The following is a 24427-nucleotide window of genomic DNA, read 5'->3' on the forward strand; positions in this document are numbered from 1 at the left end:
AGCAGGTGTCACTTGGGCTGGGTATTGAAGACTGGGAAGAGATCACTAGATAAACGGTGATACAGCAAGTAGAAGACCTTGAATACAGATCAGGAGACAGGCAGAGGCTGGCCTGGAGAGAGAGCCCTGAGCAGACTGGGGTGAGGTGCCTGGATGCAGGACAGGAAACACAAGCTTTATTCATCAGAGTAAGAAGTGTTCCAGGCTAAGAAGACCAAACTGTGTAAACTTGGAAGTGAGGAGTTGTCTCAGTGAATGTTCTTAAGCAGAAGACAGAGATGAAATCACTAAGTTTAAATGATAACTCTCGGGCTGCAGTGTGCAGTGAAGAGGGTCTTCAATGTAGAGAAAGGTACATGCATCTATTATTACACATAAAGGCTAACATCTGCTGCACATCTGTCAAGCACTGTCGGGGGCATATTATGTATCTTTTCTCGTTAAAGTTGCATGACAACCCCCACCCGCAGACAAAGATGCTGAGGCATGGGGGAAGGAGCTGGCAATGAACTTGGGCATTCTAGCTGATTCTACTCTACTTCTCCTTTTCCTTCTCCTTCTCCTTCTCCTCCTCCTCTTTTTCAGAGATTTTTAAAATGGATTTCATACATGAGAGAGAAAGAAAAGAAGGCAGAGGACCACACCAGTTGACAAGGTGCTGAGGAAAGAACTGGGATCACTGAGTATGTAAGCTCTAAGCTCTACCAGCTGAGCTATTTCCCCAACTAGCCTACTGTCTCCTAGTGAGTGCTTATCATGACTCGGCCCTTTGATGAGGAGACAGCAGTGAGTAAGAAACACCACCCCCCTTGGAGGATACAAGTTCAGCCCAGACTCCCTCTCACCAGGTCTCCACCAGTTAAGACGATTCAGGCTTGTTCTCTCCCCAGCTGACTTTTTGGGTACTTTCTAAGGATTCTGCCTCACACAGAGAAAGGACTCAATAAATATTTGCTGAATAAATGCATAAACTGTCAGTTCTGCTTAGTGTAAGCTGTTTATGCCAGCACTCGGATTTTACTGGGCCTGCCCCCCCGCTCCCCCCCCCCCCCGTTATATATCAAATGTGAGTAGCCATGTGGCATTTTGGTGTCTCAGCATAGAGGCTGGAGACGGGCAGGGGCCTGGCCCAATGGAGGTGGGGTAGACTGTCACTTAGGGCTCTCCAGAGAAACAGAAACAACACAGGTGTGTGTGTGTGTGTATATATCTGTGTGTGTATCTGTGTATTTGTGTGTGTGTATCTCTGTGTGTATATCTGTGTGCATGTGTATGTGTGTGTGTGTATCTGTGTGCATGTGTATGTGTGTGTGTATCTGTGTGTTTGTATGTGTGTATCTGTGTGTGCATGTGTATCTGTCTGTGTATGTGTGTGTGTGTACTTATTTCAAGGAGCTGGCTCATGCAGTTGTGGTTTCTGTAAATCCCCAATCTGGAGGGCAGGCCCTCAGACTGCAATGGCAGCTCAGTCAGGTGCTGGCTGTGAGTCTGCGGCAGAATTCCTCTCCTTGATGGGAGCCTGAGCTTCCTCTCAAGGCCTCCAGCAGGCTGAACGATGGGCACCCACATTATCAAGGGGTACCTCCTCTACTTAATGGCAAGTAAGCACCAGATTATGATCTTGTATACAAAATGCCTTCACAGCAACACTGGACTAGCAGCATGACCACTGGACACCACAGCCTGGCCAGGCTGACACTGGAAACTTCATGTCTCAGAGGCTCAACAGGAGGGAATTCAGTCACTGGTTAGTAGCTGGAAGGAATGCCACTGGCCAACAATCCACATGAAGGTGTCCAGAGGGCTAGGGGACTGGAGCTGGTGGAGTTGATGTTCAGGACAGGGGCTTCTGGGGGGTGAGGGTGGCCCAGCATCCAGGCTCAAGTATCCTCACCCACAGGATGAGGAAACAACACTTGAGCAATGTTCCGTCATCCATGATGCTCCCTCATAATACCATGGGGCTCCCATGTGGTACCAGGGCTCAAACCTGGGGACTCTACCTGGTGAGCTATCTCCCAGCCCCTAACTGTACATCCTTGACTGAGTCATTAGCCCTTCCGATTCTAATCGCCTCAGGCTGCAGAGAGAGCAGGTGTTATGCATCAGTACTTTGCAGGGTTGTTCTGAGGCTCAAATGCGATAACCAGGTATGTCACATGTCGCACAGTCGGTACATGTTCAGTCCCAAACTCCTCACAGTGTGATCGCTGACTCATAAGCATGACGTTCTCTTATGGGAGCGCCTTTTCTCCATCTCCTCATGTCACCTCAGCCGAGACTGCAGAGGTGTCCATCCCTTTCCAGAGGTCAAGTAACTTGCTCAAGGTCACACAGGCAGGAAACTACAGAGCCAAGACTCAATCTTCTGTCTCCAAACACCAGACTCCTTGGCCTTTACAGCCAGCCTTCTCTCTCACTCACCCTGTCGCAACCTAGGGCTGGCCTGATGTCAACAAAAGGAGCAAATGAGAGGCACCAGATTCCAGATCCAGCGGTGGTACAGATGCCGTGGCAGCAAAGCGGATGGGCTGGGGCACCACAGCCCAAGCACAAATCACACAACAGGACATATTCCCACAACAGCTTGGTCAGGGGGTGAAGGTGAGGGTGGGAGCCAGAGAATCCACATAGGATGACACACCGAGCACTGCCTACTTGGTCTAGGAGAGGTGTGCAGATCACATTACCTCACTGTAAAGTGTGGTTCCAGGGCCCACAGCATCACAGGGGAACTTGTGGGAAACACAGAACACAGGCCCTCCAGGCCATGGGAAACAGAATCTGATGCTTCAGAATATTCGCAGGCATTTCTCACGTGCCTTCAAGACTAAGAAGCTCAAGTCAGAAGGCAGCAGGTCCTCAGTCACTAAACTGGGGGAGACACAGAGCAGAGAAACTGGCTGGAAACTGAGTCACCTGGGACAGTCAGAAGTCCCGATGCCCAGGGCCAACCCCTGATGACTGAAACTGGAATCTATGGGGGGAGGATGCAGGTATCAGAATTTCCAAGCTTGCAAGGTGGTGTTGTGTGGGGAATTTTGAGGCTGAGGTTGAGCATGGTGTGGACCACCTATGGAAAAACAGGTGCCTGAAAGTACAGCCACCTCGTCAGCCTCCCCATTCAGGGTTGAACAGGGAGGGCCTTGGCTTTCCAGGTTTAGCCCCCCTGTCAGTCTCCCCCCACCTCAGGGTCAAGCAGGGGAGGGCCTCAGCTTTCCAGGTTTAGTCCCCCTATCAGTCTCCCCCGCCCACATAGGCCCCACACCCTATGTTAACACAACAGTTCACTTCCTTGTTCTCAAACCAGTTGGTCCACTTACCCAACAGTTACTGGAAAGACCCTCATTATTTCCTGTTTCCCACTCTCCTGACCATATATGGTGTAAACAAGTAACTGTCTCTGAAGACCCCCAGCAGCACCCTCCTCCCTTAACATTCCTGACCATATAAGGCTAGGCCACACCTGCCCTGTTCTTCCTCCTACCCCAACCTATAAAAACCTTGCTTGCCATACAATAAACGTGCTATTCATAGGAAAATGACATCTGGGGGTGATCCTTGGCTTTCTCTCTTGCCACGACCCACAGGGGCAGACTCCCAGCTCATAGTCACCCTGCTGGCCTTGGTCCAACCTCTTCAGCCCCCTCTAGTGCGCAACAGAGTGGGTCAGCTGACTCTGTCGGATTGAGAAGCGGGGGTCCTCGTCAAAACCCTGACAGTGTTGAGAGAAAGAAATTGGACAGCCAGGAGGTGGTGGAGGAGTAGAACAAAAACTTACAAGCCTGGAGGTTGGGTGGTAATGCACTGGGTTAAGGGCACAGAGTGCGAAGCACAAGGACCAGTGCAAAGATCCGGGTTCAAGCCTGTGGCTCCCCCTCTGCAGAGGGGTCACTTAACAAGCAATGAAACAGGTCTGCATGTATCTATCTTTCTATCCTCCATCCCCTTTTTTTTAAAAAAAAATTCCTTTATTGGGGGATTAATGCTTTACATTTGACAGTAAATACAATAGTTTGTACATGCATAACATTTCTCAGTTTTCCATATAACAATACATCCACCACTAGGTCCTCTGTCATCCTTTTGGGACCTGTATTCTCCTTCTACACACACACACACACACACACACACACACACACACACACACACACACACACACACACACACACCAAAATCTTTTACTTTGGTGCAATACACCAACTCCATTTCAGGTTCTACTTGTGTTTTCTCTTCTGAGCTTGTTTTTTTAACTTCTGCTGAGAGTAAGATCATCCCATATTCATCCTTCTGTTTCTGACTTATTTCACTTAATACGATTTTTTCAAGCCCCATCCAAGATCATCTGAAAATGGTGAAGTCACCATTTTTTACAGCTGAATTGTATTCCACTGTGTATATAGACCACAACTTGCTCAGCCATTCATCTGTTGTGGGACACCTGGGTTGCTTCCAGGTTTTGGCTATTACAAATTGTGCTGCTAAGAACATATGTGTACACAGATCTTTTTGGATGGGAGTGTTGGATTCCTTAGGATATATTCCCAGAAGAAGAATTGCAGGATCATAGGGTAGGTCCATTTCTAGCCTTCTGAGAGTTCTCCAGACTGTTCTCTACAGAGGTTGGACCAACTGGCATTCCCACCAGCAGTACAGGAGGGTCCCTTTGACCCCACAACCTGTCCAGCATTTGCTGCTGTTACCTTTTCTGATGTATGACATTCTCACAGGAGTGAAGTGGTATCTCACTGTTGTCTTTATTTGCATTTCTCTGATAATCAAAGACTTGGAGCATTTTTTCATGTGTTTCTCGACCTTTTGGATCTCTTCTGTGGTGAATATTCTGTCCATGTCCTCTCCCCATTCTTGGATGGGGTTATTTGTTTTCTTGTTGACTTTGGCAAGCTCTTTGTATATTTTGATTATTAGTCTCTTATCTGAAGTATGACATACAAAGATCTTCTCCCATTTTGTGAGGGGTCTCTTGGTTTGGGTAGTGGTTTCTTTTGCTATGCAGAAGTTTTTTTTAATTTGATGTAGTTCCATAGGTTTATACTTGTCTTAGCCTTCTTTGTGATTCAATTCCTTTCACTGAAGATGTCTTTAAAATTTATGTGGAAAATAATTCTGCCAATATTTTCCTCTAAGTATCTGGTAGTTTCTGGTTTAACATCCAAGTCCTTGATCCACTTGGAATTTACTTTTTTGTTTGGTGAAATATAGTGGTTCAGTTTCATTCTTCTGCATGTTTCAACGCATTTTTTTCCAGCACCATTTGTTGAAGACACTCCCCTTTCCCCATTTAATAGTCTGGGCACCTTTGTCAAAGATTAGATGTCCATAGGTGTGGGGGCTTACTTCTTGGCTCTCAATTCTATTCCACTGGTCTATTCATGTTCCAGTACCAAGCAGGCCCTATAATACAATTTGAGATCTGGGAGTGTGATGCCTCCAGTTCTGTTCTTTCTTGTCAAGATTGTTTTGGCAATTCTAGGTCTTTTCTGGTTCCAGATAAACATTTGTAGCATTTGCTCTATTCTCCTAAAAAAATGTGGTTGGGATCTTGATAGGGATAGCGTTAAATCTGTAGATGGCTCTGGGTAGTATATTCTTTTTGATGATGTTAATTCTTCCAGCCCATGAACATGGAATATCTTTCCACTTCTCTATGTCTTTTTCTATTTCCTTTAGTAATGACTCATAATTTTACGTATACAATTTTACGTATACGTCTTTGGTTAGGTTTACTCCTAGATATATTATTGTTTTTGTTGCTATAGTAAAAGGAATTGATTTCTGGATTTCATGTTTTTCTAACTTAGTGTTTGCATAAAGGAATACCACTGACTTTTTAATGTTAATTTTGTAGCCTGACACCTTACTGTATTGCCTGATGATTTCCAAAAAGCTTCTTGCTGGATTCTTTAGGTTCTTCTATGTATACTATCATGTCATCTGCAAATAGGGAGAGTTTGACTTCTCTTCCAATCTGTACCCCTTTAATTCCTTGCTCCTGCCTGATTGTTATGGCAAGAACTTCCAACACTATGATGAATAGTAATGGTGATAGTGGGCAGCCCTGTCTAGTACCTGATCTGAGGGGAAATGCTTCCAGTTTTTCACCATTGAGTATGATGTTGGCTGTAGGCTTGCTGTATATAGATTCCACTCTCTTGAGGAATTTTCCATCTATTCCCATTTTTTGTAGCGTTTTGATCGTAAGGGGGATGTTGTATTTTGTCAACAGCTTTCTCTGCATCTATTGATATAACCATGTGGTTTTTGGTTTTGCTTTTATTGATGTGGTGTATCACGCTGATTGATTTACGTATATTAAACCAACCTTGCATCCCTGGGATAAACCCCACTTGGTCATGATGAACAATCTTTTTAATACACTGCTATATCTGGATGGCTAGGATTTTGTTCACTATTTTAGCCTCTGTGTTCATCAGAGATATTGGTCCGTAGTTTTCTTTTCTGGTTGTGTCCGTGTCTGGTTTTGGTATCAGAGTTTGGCTTTATAGAAGCTGGAAGGGAGTATTCCAGTGTCTTCAATCTTCTGGAAGATTTTTAAAAGTAGAGGTATTAGTTCTTCTTGAAGGTTTTGTAGAATTCATTTGTAAAACCATCTGGTCCAAGACTTTTATTCTTTGGAAGGGTTTTGATAGCTGTTTCAATTTCATTGGTTGTGATAGGCCTGTTCATATTATCTAGTTCATCTTTATTTAATTTTGGAAGTTAGTAGTTATCTTGGAACTCGTCCATTTCTTCCAGGTTCTCTAGCTTGGTGGCATACAGTTGTTCATAGAAGCCTCACATGATATGTTGAATTTCTGAGGTGTCTGTTGTGATATCTATTCTTACATTTACAATCCAATTTATTTGGGTCTTCTCCTCCCCCCCCTTTTTTTGTTTTGTGAGTCTGACTAAAGGTTTGTTGATTTTGTTCACTCTTTCGAAAAATCAACATTTACTTTCATTGATCTTTTGTATAGTTTTCTTATTTTCAATGCTATTTATTTCTGCCATATCTTTAGTTATTTCTGTCCTTATGGTTCCTTTAGGGTTCCTTTATTCTTCTAGGTCTTTAAAGTGTGCAATCAGGTTGTTTATTTGTGCTTTTTCTTGTTTCCTAATGTGTGCTTGTATGACTATGAACTTCCCTCTCAGTATTGCCTTAGCTGTGTCCCAAATCTTTTGATAGCTCGTGTCTTAATTTTTTATTGAACTCTCAAAACATTTTGATTTCTTCCTTTATTTCCTCTTTGACCCAGTAGTTGTTAAGTAGTGTACTGTTGAGCTTCCACAGTTTGGGACTATTACTAATCTTTTGTTGATTATTAAGTGTTAGTTTAATTCCACTGTGGTCTGAGAAGATGCTTGGGATGATTTCAATGCTCTTGAATTGGCTGATGCTATCTTTGTGGCCTAACATATGGTCCATCCTTGAGAATGACCCATGTGGACTTGAGTAGAATGTGTATTCCAGTTTCTTGGGGTGAATGACTCTGAAAATGTCCATTAGTTCTAGTTCATCTATTTGTTTACTTAGCTCCCTTGTTTCTTTATTGATTTTCTGCCTGGATGATCTGTCCAGCTGAGAGAGTGGAGTGTTGAAGTCCCCTACTATGACTGTGTTGATCTTAATATATTGCTGTAGCTCTTTCAGTAGATGCTTGATGTATTTAGATGGCTTCTCACTGGTTGTATAGATGTTAATAATTGTTAAGTCATCTTTATAGACTGATCCTCTGAGCATTAAGTATTGACAACCCCTATCTTTTCTATTTTATTTATTTTAAATGTTTTTATATTTATTTTATTTATTTATTCCCTTTTGTTGCCCTTGTTGTTTTATTGTTGTAGTTATTATTGTTGTTGTCGGATAGGACAGAGAGAAATGGAGAGAGGGAGGGGAAGACAGAGAGGAGGAGAGAAAGATAGACACCTGCAGACCTGCTTCACTGCCTGTGAAGCGACTCCCCTGCAGGTGGGGAGCCGGGGTTCGAACCGGGATCCTTAGGCCGGTCCTTGTGCTTTGCGCCACCTGCGCTTAGCCCGCTGTGCTACCACCCGACTCCCTATTTTATTTATTTTAAAGTCTATTGTATCAGATATGAGAATAGCTGTTTCTCCTATTTTTTTGTGGTCCATTATCTTTTTTTTTTTTTCCTCCTCCAGGTTTATTGCTGGGCTCCGTGCCTGCACCATGAATCCACCGCTCCTGGAGGCCTTTTTTTTTTTCCCCCTTTTGTTGCCCTTGTTGTAGCTTAGTTGTGGCTATTATTATTGCCCTTGTTGACGCAATTCGTTGTTGGATAGGACAGAGAGAAATGGAGAGAGGAGGGGAAGACAGAGAAGGGGAGAGAAAGATAGACACCTGCAGACCTGCTTCACCGCCTGTGAAGCGACTCCCCTGCAGGTGGGGAGCCAGGGGCTCGAACCGGGATCCTTACGCTGGTCCCTGCGCTTTGCGCCACATGCGCTTAACCCACTGCGCCACCGCCCGACCCCCGTGGTCCATTATCTTGTATGATAGTTTTCCATCCTTTCACTTTGAGTCTGTTTGTCTTGTTGAGTTGGGGTGGGGCTGAGGCCTTGTCACGGTGGTGGAGAGCAGGGGAGAGGGCTCCAGCCCCCCTTGCTCCACCAGGCTCACAGTGGCAGCATTGCCTGCGGCGATCCATCCTCTCACTTCTTTTTGCCCACCTGTGGCAGGGGGCCAATGCTTGACTCCCCCAGGTCAGCACAGGGGCCAGAGGTCCAGGAGGAACATTGCTCTCTGGGTAGGATGAGTGTCCTTGCTGACAGAGAGACCTCCTCAGACCCTAGAGGTTGGGGGTGGTAGGCTCTCCTGCCTCAGCTGCCAGCTGTGCCATCTGTACAGCACACCCCCCTTTCTGACTTGGGGAGCATGGCAGACACTCTCGAGGGTTACTCCCACAGCTACCACATAGAGTGAGCTCCTGGCTCCTTTCCCGTTGACCTGCCGGGCTACATGCTACAAGGTGCCAAGTTAGCTTGACAGTGGGGACATGCAGGGAATGCAGAGCCAGCCTGGGTGAAGGGTGAGGGGTGAGAGCAAGACTTCCCTGGGTGCTGCACTGGCAGTGGAGCAGCTCTCCATACAGTGTACATCTGGCTGCTCACCAGGGTGGTCATCAGCCAGGGGCTACCCTAGAGTAGGGGCCAAGCTTGTACCACCCACAACTGCCCAGTGTCTGCTTTGTGTGCATGTCTGCTGTGCTCACCATGGTGCTGGGGAATGGACAGGGCCTCAAGTAAGCAGAGCATCCCCAGCCATAGTGCTGGCTCGATTCTCATTCTCTCTCTCCAACTCTCTCTCTCCACCTCTCTCTCTCTCTCTCTCTCTCTCTCTCTCTCTATATATATATATATATATATATATATATATATATATATATATGCTAAAATATTTTAAATATTCATTTATTTATTTATTGGGTAGAAACAAAAAGTAAATGGGGTGATCTTACTCATAGGTAGAAGTTGAAAACAAAGATCGGAAGGGAAATCACAAAGCAGAACTTGGACTGGAGTTGGTGCATGACACCAAAGTAAAAGACTGGGGTGGGTGGAGGAGGGGAGAGGGGAGAGGGTTCATGTCTTGGAACATGATGGCAGAGGACCTAGTAGGGTTTGTATTATGTGGAAAACTGGGAAATGTTATGTGCGTAAAAACTATTGTATTTACTGTTGACTGTAAAACATTAATCCCCCAATAAAGAAATTCAAAAAAAAAAAAGGAACACAAAGTGAGAGGGGAGGGTAGATAGAGAGGGAAAGAGACAGAGAGTGACCTGCTGTACTGCTTCTCCACTCAGAAGCTTCCTCCCTGTAGGTGGGCTCTGAACCCTGGTACCATGTGCTCTCAACACCCCACCTTTACCAGGTTTTTGTTTGTCTTTTACCAGAGCACTGCTCAGCTCTGGCTTACGATGTTGCTGGGGATTGAACCTGGGACTTTTGGTGCCCGAGGCATGAGGGTCCTTTTGCATCAGCATTATGTTGATTCTATGAAAGAGAAGGAAGAGGGAAAGAAAAGGGGAGAGGGAGAGAGAGAGAGGGAACAGAACACTGCTGTGGCAGCCGTGGAGTACTGCTGGTGTTATCCACGGTGATTCCCACCTGGTGTTGGGGCTTGAACCCAGGGCTTCCGACATGCGAAGGCATGTGCTCTGACCGCAGAGCCCTCTCCTGACCGCCGATGGTCTGTTTTCACAGACTCAGCTAGCCACTCGCTCTGGCCCACCTAACTAGAGAAGCCCTCCTCCTTCCCTCACGGCTGCAAACAAGGTGCCAGGCCAGGCAATAGTGGCATCCTGTGACCAGTGTGGACCACTGTGGGCGAGAGGAGTCTGTGTGCATCACCAGCTCCAGAGAGTGAAGAGGTGTGAGGCAGGGGTGGGTGAACTTCTTCAGAATGCTGGGGGTGACCTCTCTGGGCTCACCACGCCCCAGAAAGATGCAGAGTGACCGCAAGACCTGCTACCCACCACCCGCCACCCACACACCACATCAAGGGCTGAGGGTGACTCCCGGCCGCCCCTGCCCAGTGAGACGGCAGTGACTTTCCCTGGGAAGCCCCCCAAGTGGGACTCTGCCACCCTGTGTGCTCATCCCCACAGCTGACGGGGGGGAAAAATAGCCCCACATATTTGCATCGACACCTTGAAATGGAAACATTTCTGTGAGCCGCTCATTATTCTCATGCAGCTCAGTGTTTGCATGCAAATAGCTGTCATGATACAAACGATACAAACGCTTATGAAATAAGTCTCTTACCATATGAACCCGGTAAAGAATGCTAATCCCCAGAGTCATGAATGGCTTCGAGAAATCAATCACCTTCTCCCGCTCGGCTGTGATGGTCAGGCCTGCCACGGCCAGGTCTGCTTTCTGAAACGGACACACATAGAGAGAGAGAGCCCATTAATGGGGTGTCCTCGGGCCAGGGGACTCTGGGCTGGCGGCTCTGTGTGGGGAAGATTCTCCGCGTTAGTTACCATAGCACATCCCAGATGGAGTAGTCAGGCGTGAAAGGTCACAGACCCTGCCGCTGAGGCTGATGCTCACTCCAGGTTGGACCCCTCTAGGTCCATAGTTTGTGGTGCAAATCTGGGACCATTGTTACAGACTACTCAGAGACAGCTTCCAAACGTTCCCGGGGAAAGGTCTGGGAAGGGAAAGCTGGAGGGAAGACTCTCTGATCTTCATTCGAGAGTGGTGATTAGTGTTACTGCTTTTGATCAAAGTGCTTCTCAGCTCTGGCTACTGGAGGCGCTGGAGACTGAACATGCCCCTTCTTCTCCCCCATGCAAGTCCTATGTGCTACCACTGTGCTATATTCTTGGTCCTGAGCAGCTATTTAATTTATTTTTTAAAAAATGAAACTTTAAAACTAGTTCAGTCAAGTAATCTCCACCCAGTTGCTAATCTGTAGGGCACTCTAGTGGCTGGAGCCACAGTGAAAGTTTAAAACGATGAAACCACAGGTCTGAGCATCACCAGTGCATTCTTGTCTATCTCACAAGACGGAAACAGAGACTGAAAGAGATTAAGCACGGGGTTCGGCATCACACAGCCAGTCCGATGAGAACTGCATCTGGACTTCGGGCGCCCAGGGCCCCTGGACACTGATGCTGTCAGGGCTGAAGGTCAGCTGCCACAGCAGAACCCAAACTGGCCCTTCCAGGCCCTTCCAGGCAAAGTCAGCAGTCTGCTCCTCAAAGGCCCACAGCTGCTAAGAACCTGGTGTGCACCGTGGCCCTTTGGGGAAGGGAAAGGTTAGAGGCCTCCTCAATACTATTGCCAGGGAGTATATATCTCCCCTGGATATAATGTCACTCCAACAGTTACAAAGCAAGCTCCTATCCTATTGGTCTGCTGTGATGTACAGGAAAAATCTATGGAAAGTACAGAAATGGAATTCAGTTCTAGTCTATGCTCTCTTTTAACTAGCCTGCCAGCCAGTCACCTAACCAACCAACCAACCAAACTACCAGTCAGCAGACAACCAGCCAAGCGCTGAGTCAACCAACTAGTTAGCCAACCAATAAACTACCAACCTGCCAACCAATCCACCTATCAGCGAACCAGCTAACTAACCAGTCAATCAGTCAATCAAGTAGCCAAACTACCATCCAGCTAAATCAGCCAACCAACTAATCAACTGGCCAGACAACCAACTAACCCACCAACCAAATTACCAGTCAACCAGCCAAGTCACACTTGCTACCTCACTTGTCCTGACTTGCTTTCATCCTCACGTGGATGTGGGGTGAGGGGAGTGCCAGGGTCCTTCCCAGTAAGTCTCAAGCCTGTACCAGAGTCAACTCTAGTACCTATCAGACTGTGAGTGCGGGATCCCATGCCAGACCCATGGATCACTTTCTGGAAGTTGGATCTAGGAATCTCTATGTGTAAGAAGTTCCCCAGGTGAGTCAGATTTTTTTTTGTAGTATCTAAGAATCACACTGTGCCATTGCGGCATGAATTCCAGCCTGCTTCCACTGTTTACATTTCAGCTTATTGAACTCCTTCTTTTGATTTTTTTTGTTGTTGTAGTTATTATTATTGATGTCATTGTTGTTGGATAGGACAGAGAGAAATGGAGAGAGGAGGGGAAGACAGAGAGGGGGAGAGAAAGATAGACACCTGCAGACCTGCTTCACCACCTGTCTTCTTTTGATTTTTAACATAAGCATTTATTTGTTAATGAGAAAGGGAGGGAAGGAGGAAGGGAGATGCCCAAGGGACTGAACTCAGGACCTCTTACTCCGGGGCCCAATGCTTTGTCCTCTGTGCCACCTCCCGGACTTCCTTTCAGTCCTTCTAGTGCTGCTAGTTAAGTCGATGCAAAAGCCGAACACAGTAAGGAAAAGTGAGGTGTTAGTCAATTCTGAATGAACGCACACACAGTATATTCCTAAGACGATGAAAAAAGAAAGTCAGGAGAGAGAAACATTAGCCCACATTCTACACACGAGGGAATTTGTGATTTGTGCAGAAGGGTGAGAAGCCCACAGGCAAAGGTGAGTTTCTTTAGCATGGAGCCTCAGTCTCCTCCCCGATTCAAGCTCCACCTGCTAACGCAGTCCTAACACCCAGCTCTGGTCAGCAAACACAGAGCCTTGGAAAGGATGCCAGGCTTAGAGGAGACTAGAGTGCAGACAGCAGAGGTGTTTAATAAAAGATGAAGGCCGGGATGATTCACTGCGCCGCCTGCTGTACTTCCCCTGAGGCTGCTGATCTCCACTATCCGGTGAGTCAACTCTCAGGTTAGCGTGAGGTTTGATGAAGAGCTTGTTAACTCTCTGTTCTGGACAGGCTTTGCAGGGTTGTTCGGGCCTTTCAGAATCTTATCTCCTCAGAGTCGATGGCACTGACTTGAGCACAACTCATGAGCACAGGGGTGAAGCAAAGGAAGTCACCCTCACAGGCCCAACAGGGGTAGGGCCAGCGCCAGTGCCAGCGCCAGGCCCAGGTGTGCACTTCACAGCCGTGTGCAGTGAGCAAGGCCCAGACCTGGGGAGGAGGAATGCTAAGTGGACTGGAATGAAGGGAGGCCAGAGACAATGCAGAAAACTAACACTGACGGAATGAGCCAGAGGTCGACGCACCATCCCCCCCCCCCCCGACCATTTAAAAGATTCACCCACCCCACCATCACCCTGGACAAATGGACTCACACACCACATCTGTCACCCCACACTTCCGGTTCTTCGTGTAGTCTCTCAGGAAACTTTCTTCCACTGATTCCCAGTGATTTCACAGAGAACGTTTATAGCAGTGCCGCTTGAAATTGTGTGCAGCAAGCAAAGAGAAAACTGGAAGCAGGCCGGATGCCAATCAGCAGGATAAATGGACAAATAATCAGAACAGGAAGTAAAGGAACTGTAGCCACAATACCAGAGGCAGCTCTGCTTAATGATGCTGAGTCTGAAGAACAGGAAAGCTATCAGGGGCAGGGATGGGATACGGAGGTCTGGTGGTGGGAACTGTGTGGAGTTGTACTCCTCTTATCCTATGGTTTTGCTTCCTTTTTATAAATAAAACAAAATAATGTTGAGTCTAAAAGCAAATGCTTCCAGTCTTGGGTCTATGTCCTCTTATTTCCCCTATGGTACAGGAGCCAGCAAAGTGTGTGACTTTATCTGTCAGAACACCAACCTGGAAGTAAACCTCATGCCCACTGAGAGCATAATAGATAAATCGACAGTGCCATCACCCTATAACTGAACACTACACAGCAGTGAAAAGAGAGCTCATTATCATTATAAGCAACATCCTGGACTTAACTCCTCGCATAACTCTTAGTAAAAGCAGCCAGATACAAAAGACAACGGCCTTCATGCCAATAAGCTCATTTATAAGGAAGCTGTGCAACCAGGCAGAATTCATCTTTGGTGACAAAGGTCACTTTCTTTGGGTGGGAGGAGAAATGCAGAGGGGACAGCAAGTTTTAGAAACATTCAGTATCTTGATCTGGATGGCGATGACATGCATACATATATGCGAGTTCACTGAGCTGAACAGCTAGTATTAGTGTGCTTCACCCAATGCAACTTAGATCTAAATGAATTGAAAAGAAACAAGTCCTGGAAGACAATAAAAACATCCAAATTAATCAGCTCAAGCCAACAAACTCTACCTTCAAGTTTCTTTTCTCTGCGCGTGCCTTCTCTTCCTCAAAGGGCAACCGTCAGACTGAAACGTGGGCATCCTTCCACTGTCTGTCAAATTGCCCAACAAGGACATTATGGCAAAGCCATTCCATGTGGTGAGGACGCTGGACGGCACCCCAGCAGGGCTGTCTCCTGGTCACCCGCACAGTGACCCCAAGGCCAGGGGCAGGGCAGACACCTCCCGCACGGGCCAAACTCCCACAGGGCTTCGGAGTGCTGCCCAGCCCGTCCCTCCTCATCCCCTGGAGACAGAAAGCTGGGCACAGGTGGGCAGTGAAGGAGAGATGAGCTAGACAAAGGGCCGTGGTGGGCTGAGAGCAAGCATGGAGGGCTTGCGGGGCTGTTCCTTTCATGACTCAGAGCAGAACCGCCATTCTCCAACGTGGCTTCAAGGCCCCTGGGCCATCTGTAGGCACCTCGTGAGATCAGGCTACCCTAGAAGTTGTGCTCTCGCCTGATCGTGCCTGAGCTGAAGAGGCATCATGCTCTAAAGCAGCCTCAGAGGGGCAGGTGCTGTGCCATGAAGCCAGAGGCGCAATCCGAGGGGCTGGGCTGTAAGTGTTCCAGTGACCACTGGGGTGGGGCGGGGGCGAGGGGCAGTGGGCACGGCAATCACTGGGCTGGGGACCAGGAACACAGGAGGGCTTTGGTCCCCGGCAGGCAGAGCACTCTCTCTGGGCTGGACCGCACCCTCACTGTGGCTCTAGTTTCCCTGCCTGCAGAGAAAGCAGGCTCACTCAGATGCCCTCCATTTCCCCCTCCAATGCCCTGCTTTCATTCTGCCCAGGCAGAAAAGACTGGAAGAAGATGCTAGAGAAGATGGGAGGCTGGGAGGGGGCATGTGACAGCAGAATCAAATGCTGTGAAGTGATCCAGAGGGGACCAGTTACGGGGCTCCCAGCAAAGAAGGCCACGGCAGGGACCAAGTCAGAACAGTTGGTCTTGGGGACTGGGATCCAGAAGGGCCACCTGGAGAGCACAGGGCTGTGGGGACCCCGACCCAGAGGGAAGGGTTGGAGGAGAGGAGGAACAGGGATCCCAAGGGAGGTGCCTGCAGTGGGACATCTGCCCTGTCTGCTGGAGCATGACTTCTCCTCTCCCCCTTCCCAAGACAGTGCTCTTTGAGGTGCTTTGTGTCCTGTGTCTGAGCCACCCCCTCCCCCTTTCATCTCTGGGATGCTGGTGGAGTTTACCAGGGGAGCCCCGCTGTGGTGGACTCCCCAACACTCTCCTCTGCCTCTCAAGAGTTACTGGGGGCCCTGCCATGAACAGCACTGCAGTCAAACCTAGTGCCTTGGGTGACCCCTGACTCCTTTCCAGGCCTGGCAGGGGAGGAGAAAGAAGATTCCCTGCAGAGAGGACGGGGTGCTCACTCAGATGCCCTCCACGTTCTGCTGGTTCACCCAGCTGGCTGCGCAGAGTGGGCTTCAGGCTGGGATCCTGCCCGCCCATAACACACCAGCAAGGGGGCTTCTGGCAGCACAGTGACAGGAGTCAACAAAGCAGCTCTCTCTTCTCCTCTTCTAGATGACAGACAGCCCAACCCAAGCAGGGACACTTGGTCCCTGGAGGCCAGTCCCAGGTGACCTGGGACAGGCAGCGTATGGCGCAGTAGTAGGACTGCCTGTCCCTAGAGACCCACAGCAGGACCCGTCTTCATCTCATACTGTCCCAAAGCACAAGGGAAAGCATCCACCTCTCCACACCCCTCCTTACAGGATGCCCGTGGGGGTGGCAGGGGTGGCAGCAAGGCCTCCGCAGCTGCCTTTGAGTTCTGGATCCACAGTGCTCTCTCCCATCGGCTTCCAGATCTTTTCTGTGCTGTGTCCCCACCCCCACTTCCTGTCCCCACGCCAGCAGCTCCTTGGCAAGTCGTGTCTGCACAGCTCTTGCTTCACCTGCTGCTGCTCTTGTTTAGCTCTGTAATTGTGTTACTTAACTCAGGGAAGCTTTGGGAGGCTTCAGATGGAATGAGAACATGCCACACAGGATGAGGCTGTCCTGAGCAATCCTGAAAGCCTTTGCTTTGAGGCAACGGTCTCTGGAGACCCCTGTGTACTGAGAAGCTCATGGCATTCTGAGCAGGGTCGGGTGGGAGGCAGGGAGGCGTGGGCCTGGCCGGCACCTACCACCAGGGTTATTACTGGGGCTCAGTGCCTGCACAACAAATCCACCGCTCCTGGCAGCCACTTTTACCATTTTTTTCCTTTCTATTTTTTATTTGACAGGACAGAGATAAATTGAGAAGGGGAGGGGGAGATAGAGAGACAGATAAACATCTGCTGACCTCTTTCACCGCATGTGAAGTGTTCCCCCTGCAGGTGGGGGGCAGGGGCTTGAACCCAGGTTCTTGTACACGTTGATATGTGTACTTAATCAGGTGCATCACTGCCCAGGCCTCCCAATTACATTTTTTTTTCAAGCAAAGAATGAGATGCCAAAGCACCATCTTCCGTCATAGTTTCTCATATTCTGCCTGAGTGAAACCCAAGGCCTCCATCATGAAAGGTGTACGCTATACTGCCAGGCACCTCCCCGGCCTGGGTCTGGAGTGTTTTGAAAAGAGATCTGCTTGCAGGGCCAGCTTTGCAAGACTGCCAGTGCTAACATGCACAGCTCTTCCTCCTCTGTGATACTTCAAAATAGGCGACTGTCATTATTCCCATTTTGAAGCTCACAGAGAGGTCCAGCGACCTGCCCGGGGCTGCTCAGTGAGGCAGTGGCACAACCAGGATTCCAGCCTGGGCAGTTTGGGTTCTGAGGCTGCGGTGAGGCTGCACTTGCAGCACATCCAGTAAGCCCAGAGAAGACACAGAGAGGCCAGGACGGGCTGTCTTCAGTCTACCCACACTCCCTCACCTTCTGGACCCACTGCACCACCGTTCCCGCTGGCTGGCAACAAGTGCACACGGCAGGGTCCCCCTAAGTCTCCTAGCTGCCCACCCTGCTACCTAGCCCCTGCCTGGCCTTCCCGGGAGAGGCCACAGCTCTCCCTCCACCTCCTCTGCCCTGTGCCTCACGCCTTTGCCTCAAGGGGGCTCCGGACTTATCCCTGCCAGTCACACAGAGTGGCCGTGGGTGGGTGGCACTCCTGCTTTCTGTGGAGTGGGGACGACAGTCAGCACCCCAGGGAGTGTGGGGTTTCAGGAGAAGGACAGCACACAGTGCCAAGCCCACCAAGACATCGGGGCTCAATACATGGTGGTTGCCAATATGCCAACACATCAACTCTCTCAGTGTGTGGCCTCTCAGGGCTGACCTCCTCTGTAAGATGGTCCTTGTCCCTGTCCCCCCACCATGGCCAAGGGGTACGAGGCATAGCTGACCCCATGCAGGTGGGCCTGCTTGCACATAGAGTAGGGTCTGGAGAGGTGAGGGGTCTGCTCTGCTCACGCAGCCTGCCACACACACAGCCTCAGGAGACCGCGCACCCTGCTTTCTGTGCTATTTGGGGCCCTAGAGAAACACACATTCAGTCCCTGGGAGCAACTGTGCAGGCTCTCCTCCCCCCTACACTCTCCTGTCCCCACGTGGGCAGCGGAGCTGGGCTGTGTCTCCCTGGTCTGCAGAGAGCGTGGGATGGGCAGAGTGCACAGCCAGCCCCACTCTGCCCAGGAAGACGTAGACCCTGGCAGGACCCCTTCTCTCTTCCAACACCCATGGAAGCCAGGCAGAGGATGGGGCTCACACCCCCTGCACTGAGGGGCTGGGGTGCTAGTTACACCCAGAAGGGCAGAGACGGAGGAGGGCAGCTGGGGGCAGGGACAGAAGGAAGAGCCGGACCGGCTCCCTGGAGCTCTAGTGGGCTCTCCCATCCTTCACATCCACTCCCCTTCCTCCCCTCACCTCCTGCCTCTAGATGCCCAGGGAAGCCACCTCACTGGGGCGGCCATGCAGAGTGGCTGTGGGCCTGAGCAGGTGGGCACTCACACTCACAACCACCCTGACAGGTTGTCCTCTGCTTTCCATGCCGGGGCTGGGCCTGGGTCACCTAAGGGGTCCCAGGCAGGACCGACTGTGTGGTGTCCTTGTGCACTGGAGGCTGTGCCAACCCTCCCCCTCCCCCTCCATCCATATTCTAGTGGGGCTCAGGATAAAGCAGTAGTGACTAGGACCTGTCACACAGTCACCCCCTCCTGCAGCACCCCAGCCCTGCCTGGAGCTGTCCTGCTGTACAGGGCACCCCTACTCCCCAGCTCCTTGGTGGCCCAGCCCAAGCCCTGACTTCAGGGTCCCTATCGTGCATGCAGACTGCAGCAGGGCCCCGGCATCAGCATTCCTGGGACATGGCCATGTCATTCTTGGGCCCCAGTGCTGACTGGTGCCATCTCCTGAGGTGACAGGAGACTCTGGGGACTGGGTGAATTTCTTTTGAGTTATATTAAAGCCCTCATGAAATGTTTAGTGGGCTCCAGGGCTCTGTTCCCCAGGGCACAGGGACTCTGTCCTGGTCCCACAGCAAGGCTCTCCCCATGCTTTACGCCAGAGAGCTGTCAGGAGGGCCTGGGTTTGAGCTGGCCTCTCAGTAGCTGTGTGACCATGGGCAAGTTACTTTGCCTCTTTGAACCTCTTTTATTTTTTTTAAAATCTTTTAAAATATTTATTTATTCCTTTTTGTTGCCCTTGTTTTTTATTTTTTAATATTTATCTATTTATTCCCTTTTGTTGCCCTTATTGTTTTTTATTATTGCTGTTGTTATTGATGTCATCATTGTTGGATAGGACAGACAGAAATGGAGAGAGGAGGGGAGGACAGAGAGGGGTGAGAAAGATAGACACCTGCAGACCTGCTTCACCGCTTGTGAAGCGACTCCCCTACAGGTGGGGAGCCGGGGGCTCGAATCGGGATCCTTTCACCGGTCCTTGCACTTTGTGCCACCTGAGCTTAACCTGCTGCACTACCGCCTGACTCTGGAACCTCTTTTCTCAGTAGCAAATAATGGATGCTGGGCATTTCTACAGGACTGCGGTGGGGCCTGGGCTCACATATGGGGCCTGGCACAAAGCACGTGCTCCATGTTGTGACTGCAGCCCTGAGGCCTGCCCCATCCTGCCTGGGGTGGGGGTGGGGGTTGCTGCAGGCTCAGCCCTCTCCCTGCAGCCAAGCCAGCTCACACAGGCAGTTGGGGGCAGGCTGGCTGCTCCTGAGAACTGGGAGGGGGAAGCATGAGGAATCTGGGAGTCAGCCTCCCCAGAGCAGAGTGGCCCTGGCCGAGCACGCTTGCTCCACTCAGAGGCTTGGTTTGCTGAGCAACCAAATGGCATCGAGGAGTAACATCCTACCTGGGAGGTTGTTTAAGGGTCACGGGAGGGAATGTTTGTGAAGCTGCTGTCAGCTCTCTAGAGTCACAGGGATAATAGTTCTCTAGGTGGGGTACGTGGCTTGCCAGGTGTGTGGCCCAGGTTTGATCCCCAGCACCCCGTGGGAAGTATCACAGCACCAAGCTCAAGTCCTGTGACAGCTCTCCTGCTTGCTGCTTCTCTTTCTCTGCCTTTATTTGAACTAGAAAGTCAATCCCGTAGTGATGAGATCTCACACACGAGGCCCCAGTAATCCATCTGTCTGTCTGTCTGTCTGTCTATCATCTATCTATCTGGCACACAGTGACCGCTCAACAAACAGAGCCCATTATATAGGCAAAAGGTCAGCCAAGGAAGCCAGCAGGTGCCAGGCACAAAGGCACCTTAGGTAGGGGGCTCAGAAGGCCAGACCAGTGGCCTGGGCATGTCCACACTGCTCAGGCTGCTGTCAATGCACCCCTCCTGCCCACTCACCCCCCCACTTGGAGCTCTGGAGCTGCCAGGGAAGTGGGGGGGCAGAATTTCTCCTGAAGGCACTGGAGGACATGTGCAGAGACATGGGTGAGGGGATACAGGAGGCAGAAGAGAGGAGATGAGGTAGGAGGACTGTGACCTGGGGGATTCCAGAACCTGGGTCAAAGTCAGGGCCAGGGGGGACGGGCGGTAGCGCAGCATGTTAAATGCACATGGAGTGAAGCACAAGGACTGGAGTAAGGATCCTGGTTTAAGCCCTTGGCTCCCCACCTGCAAGGGGGGGGGGGTGTCACTTCACAGGCAGTGAAGCAGGTCTGCAGGTGTCTGTCTTTCTCTCACCGTCTTCCCCTCCTCTCTATTTCTCTCTGTCCTATCCAGCAACAACAGCAGCAATATTAACAAGAATAGCAGCAACAACAAGGGCAACAAAATGGGAAAAATTGCCTCCAGGAGCAGTGGATTCATAATGCAGGCACTGAGCCCCAGTGATAACCCTGGAGGCAAAATAAAAAAAAAAACACAAAAAACTGGGAGTCGGGTGGTAGCTCAGCGGGTTAAGCGCAGGTGGCACAAAACACAAGGACCGGCGTAAGGATCCCGGTTCAAGCCCCCAGATCCTCACCTACAGGGGAGTCGCTTCACAGGCGGTGAAGCAGGTCTGCAGGTATCTTTCTTTCTCTCCCCCTCTTTGTCTTCCCCTCCTCTCTCCATTTCTCTCTGTCCTATCTAACAATGACAACATCAATAATAACAACAATAACTACAACAAGGGCAACAAAAGGGAAAATGAATAAATAACTATTTTAAAAAATAAATAAACCAGGGCCAGGAGGAGTGTGTGTGTGGGGGGGGTCTGGATGAGGTGGTTGAAGGCAGGGGCAGGGCCTCATGGAGCCCGGGACAGAGGCCAGCAGTGCCCAGGAGCAGTCCCACTCCCTGACCATCCCTCAGGTAGCTGTGCCAGAAAGGAGCTTCCCCCTGAGAGGCAGGGCTCCTTGTTCCTATGCTGAGAAGTCTACTAGGAGCCTGGGAGGTGGTTCAGGGGGCAGAGTGCATGCCTCACCCAGCCTCAGTCAGCTCTGCTTTAACCCAGCACCACCTGGTAGCACCCCAGACAGACAGCACCAAGGGGACTCTGTGAGTGGCGCTGTGGTGTCTCCCGTCACCCTGCAAGCACAGAATAAAGGCTGGGCCGGGAGGCTGTGCTGCAGCAGCACCTGTGCTCCTCACGAGTGTGTCCGCCCCATGCACCAGGTTAACAGAACCTACAGGAAACCGGTGTTCACTCACCCACCCCACGCAGTACATCCTGGGGTTAAACACGCAAGTCCCCACATCGTGGCTCACTTGTCCTGGGCAGCCCTGCTATCATGCCTTCATTCCCGCCTGGGAGGGCCTGGCCAACCCACCTGGACCACTGAGCAGCTGTCTGACAAGCCTCCCTGTAGCTGCCGCCATCCCGCTCTGGCCCGCTGGAACTGCCTTCCAGAACCAAAGCCAGTTATGCCGCCCCTCTTTGAACAGAAGACACCAAGCTGCTCTCACCTGCTCCTATTAGCCTTCTGAACAGGTTTTAAATATGCAGACATGTTAATCAATCACAGCTGGCCCCTGCCCATTGCTGTGCCTGGCTCCTGTCCTGCAGAATGGCCGGCACGGCTGGGGACGCATGGCAGTGCGTGTGCGTGCGTGTGTGTGTGTGGGTCACTGCACCCAGATGCCCCTTGCTGTTGGCATGGCCCCTTCCCAGCACCAGTGCCCCTGCTCCCCCAGAGCAGCCCCTGGGGCTTTCCCCAGCTGTGCTGTGACTCAGTTTCCTCATCCACATTACCAGGCTACTGTGAGGACAACCGACGTGCATTTGCACAGGTGACCACTGAGAGCAGCGTCCAGCCGGCCAGCCCCAGGATACACGTAGTGACAGTCAGCCAAAATTCTTGGCCTGGCCATTAACATCATGAACTCTTGATTCCGCCTCTCCAGGGAGCTCCTTGTGAGAGACACCTAGCACCCCGTGACGAGAGTGCTTGAGGGAGAGTGGGCAATCTGGTGACTGTGTAAGTGAATGAGTGAAAGAGTGAAGGAATAAAGGAGTGAAGGGGCAGTGAGTCAAGATGGGGGGAGTCACTGAAGGAGCCAAGACACAGAGAGCCCAAGCCAGTGCCCCACCCCCAACCCTGCTTTATCCCCCAGTAACTGTGTCTCTGCTTTAAAGAGCAGAACCCTGTGACCTATATGCAACGAAGACCATCTCTGCCCCAAAGGTGAATGACACCCCCAGGGCTGGGGGCTGCGCTCCCTCAGTTCAGCAAGGTCTCTGGGCCCCTTCCTGTGGCCAGGATCCTCCCCCCCCCCCCCAACACACACACCGAGAAGCTAGCCTCTCACAATCTTGGCTCTGGGCGGCCCAGGAGGGGAATCGGAATGAGACATTTCAGCTTCATTTACATTTAATTCGTCACGATGTCATTGGTAAAGCTATTTGATGTCTATGGCTTACGAGCTCTGAGTCTAAGCCTCCCAAATCCCTTTTTTTTTCTTTGAACTTTAATATGCCATTCTGCCAGCATGGCCTGGAATGGAGCAGGGGCACTGGAGGGGCCCCCATCACTTCCTACAGTGTCCTGCTCTCTCCAGAGTAGATAGGAGATGCTGTTTCTCCCCTCCAAGCTGCCACTGCTCAGGCTTCTCAGAAAAGTGAGCCTTATGCAGACTTGGGAGTGTGGGACAGGCCAGAGACGCCATCTGAACCTCATGCTGGGCACCTCTACAAAGGTCCCTCTACAACCTTTGCTTAGAAGAAGGTACTGGAAGTGGCCACCGACTGTGGCTGGTAACTCCAGCAGGTAGTGGGGTGCTATGGTGGCCAAGACTCAGCCTGGGCCCACTCTCCACTCCACCTGTGCACACACGAGCTGCAGGCTGCCTGTGTGCAGCACGGGGAGCACGTGACCCCTCTGGGGGAGGGGAGGAGCTCATGCGGCAGGCCTGCTCTGGGCACTGTCGTGTAGATGTCCAGGGCAGACTCTGTAAGGGGTGCAGGCCTGTCTACAGCAGCCTCCAGCTGCCCTAGCTGTGGAGGAAGTGTTCTGTGAACGGACCGAAGCCCCTTCCTGAATACCACCTACCTTCCATTCCTCCCATCCTCCACTGCTGCTCCCAACCTCAGTCCCCCTACACCTCCCAGTCACTGCCTCTGCCTGTCCCTCCCCCAACGATGCCTCAGCCACAGATGCCACTCTGTATTCTGCATTCTGCACGGCTTCCGAGGCCTTCTTGTCTTCAACAGTGGCCAGTCTGTCCACTCACAAGCTCCCCTGAGTCATACCCTTTTATCTTGCTTTCCTAGCCACATTCAAGAGTGCTCCAAAGCCTCTGGACTAGTGTGACCTGACTCAAGTTCACCAGCCTCTGAAACTGCCCTTACAGCCTGCTACCATGAGGAGTGCTTCCTTGTGCCTCCTGAGCCCTTCCCCTTCTTCCCAGCAGCCTGCCTGGCCTCTCCACCTCTGCCTCCCCCCACCACCTCGCAGGTGTCTTTCTCCCAGGGCCATCCCCCCCCCCCACTCCGCTTCAGGAACCACCCACCCACCACACTCTGTAGTGTCTGTGGCTTTCGTCTGCTCAGCTCACTCCAGCCAACGCTCCTGGGAATCTCCACCTGGGCGTCCAAAAGGCACTCCAAATAAACACTCCCCAAATCCAGGGCCTCCTCCTCTTCCCTAGAACCAGGCTCCTCCTGAATTTGCACCTCACTGAGGGTGCAAAACAGGCACATAGGTGCCCAAGACAGACACCTGGGAGTCAGGCTATGCACCCTGCCCCCATGCCCCCTTCCCTGGTCCATGAGTCCTGCTGGCTTCTCTGTTAAATGGTTCAAGCTGGTTACCACACCACATATGCCACCATCCCTCTGACACACACAAGGACATGTACAAAAT

The 24427-nt window shown here is 50.7% G+C and overlaps 1 protein-coding gene across 2 annotated transcripts in view; it reads right to left on the bottom strand.

Annotated features, from left to right (window-relative positions):
* Positions 1 to 24427, bottom strand: part of GRIK4 (glutamate ionotropic receptor kainate type subunit 4) — a 343337-nt gene that overhangs the window by 42277 nt on the left and 276633 nt on the right. For both annotated transcript variants that reach the window (XM_060179894.1, XM_060179893.1), the window contains one exon: positions 10810 to 10923. In XM_060179894.1, coding sequence (XP_060035877.1) covers positions 10810 to 10923 — 114 coding nt within the window. The remainder of the gene's footprint in view (positions 1 to 10809; positions 10924 to 24427) is intronic.

The sequence above is a fragment of the Erinaceus europaeus genome, chromosome 20 (genome assembly GCF_950295315.1).
Source record: "Erinaceus europaeus chromosome 20, mEriEur2.1, whole genome shotgun sequence".
Classification (NCBI taxonomy): Eukaryota; Metazoa; Chordata; class Mammalia; order Eulipotyphla; family Erinaceidae; genus Erinaceus; species Erinaceus europaeus.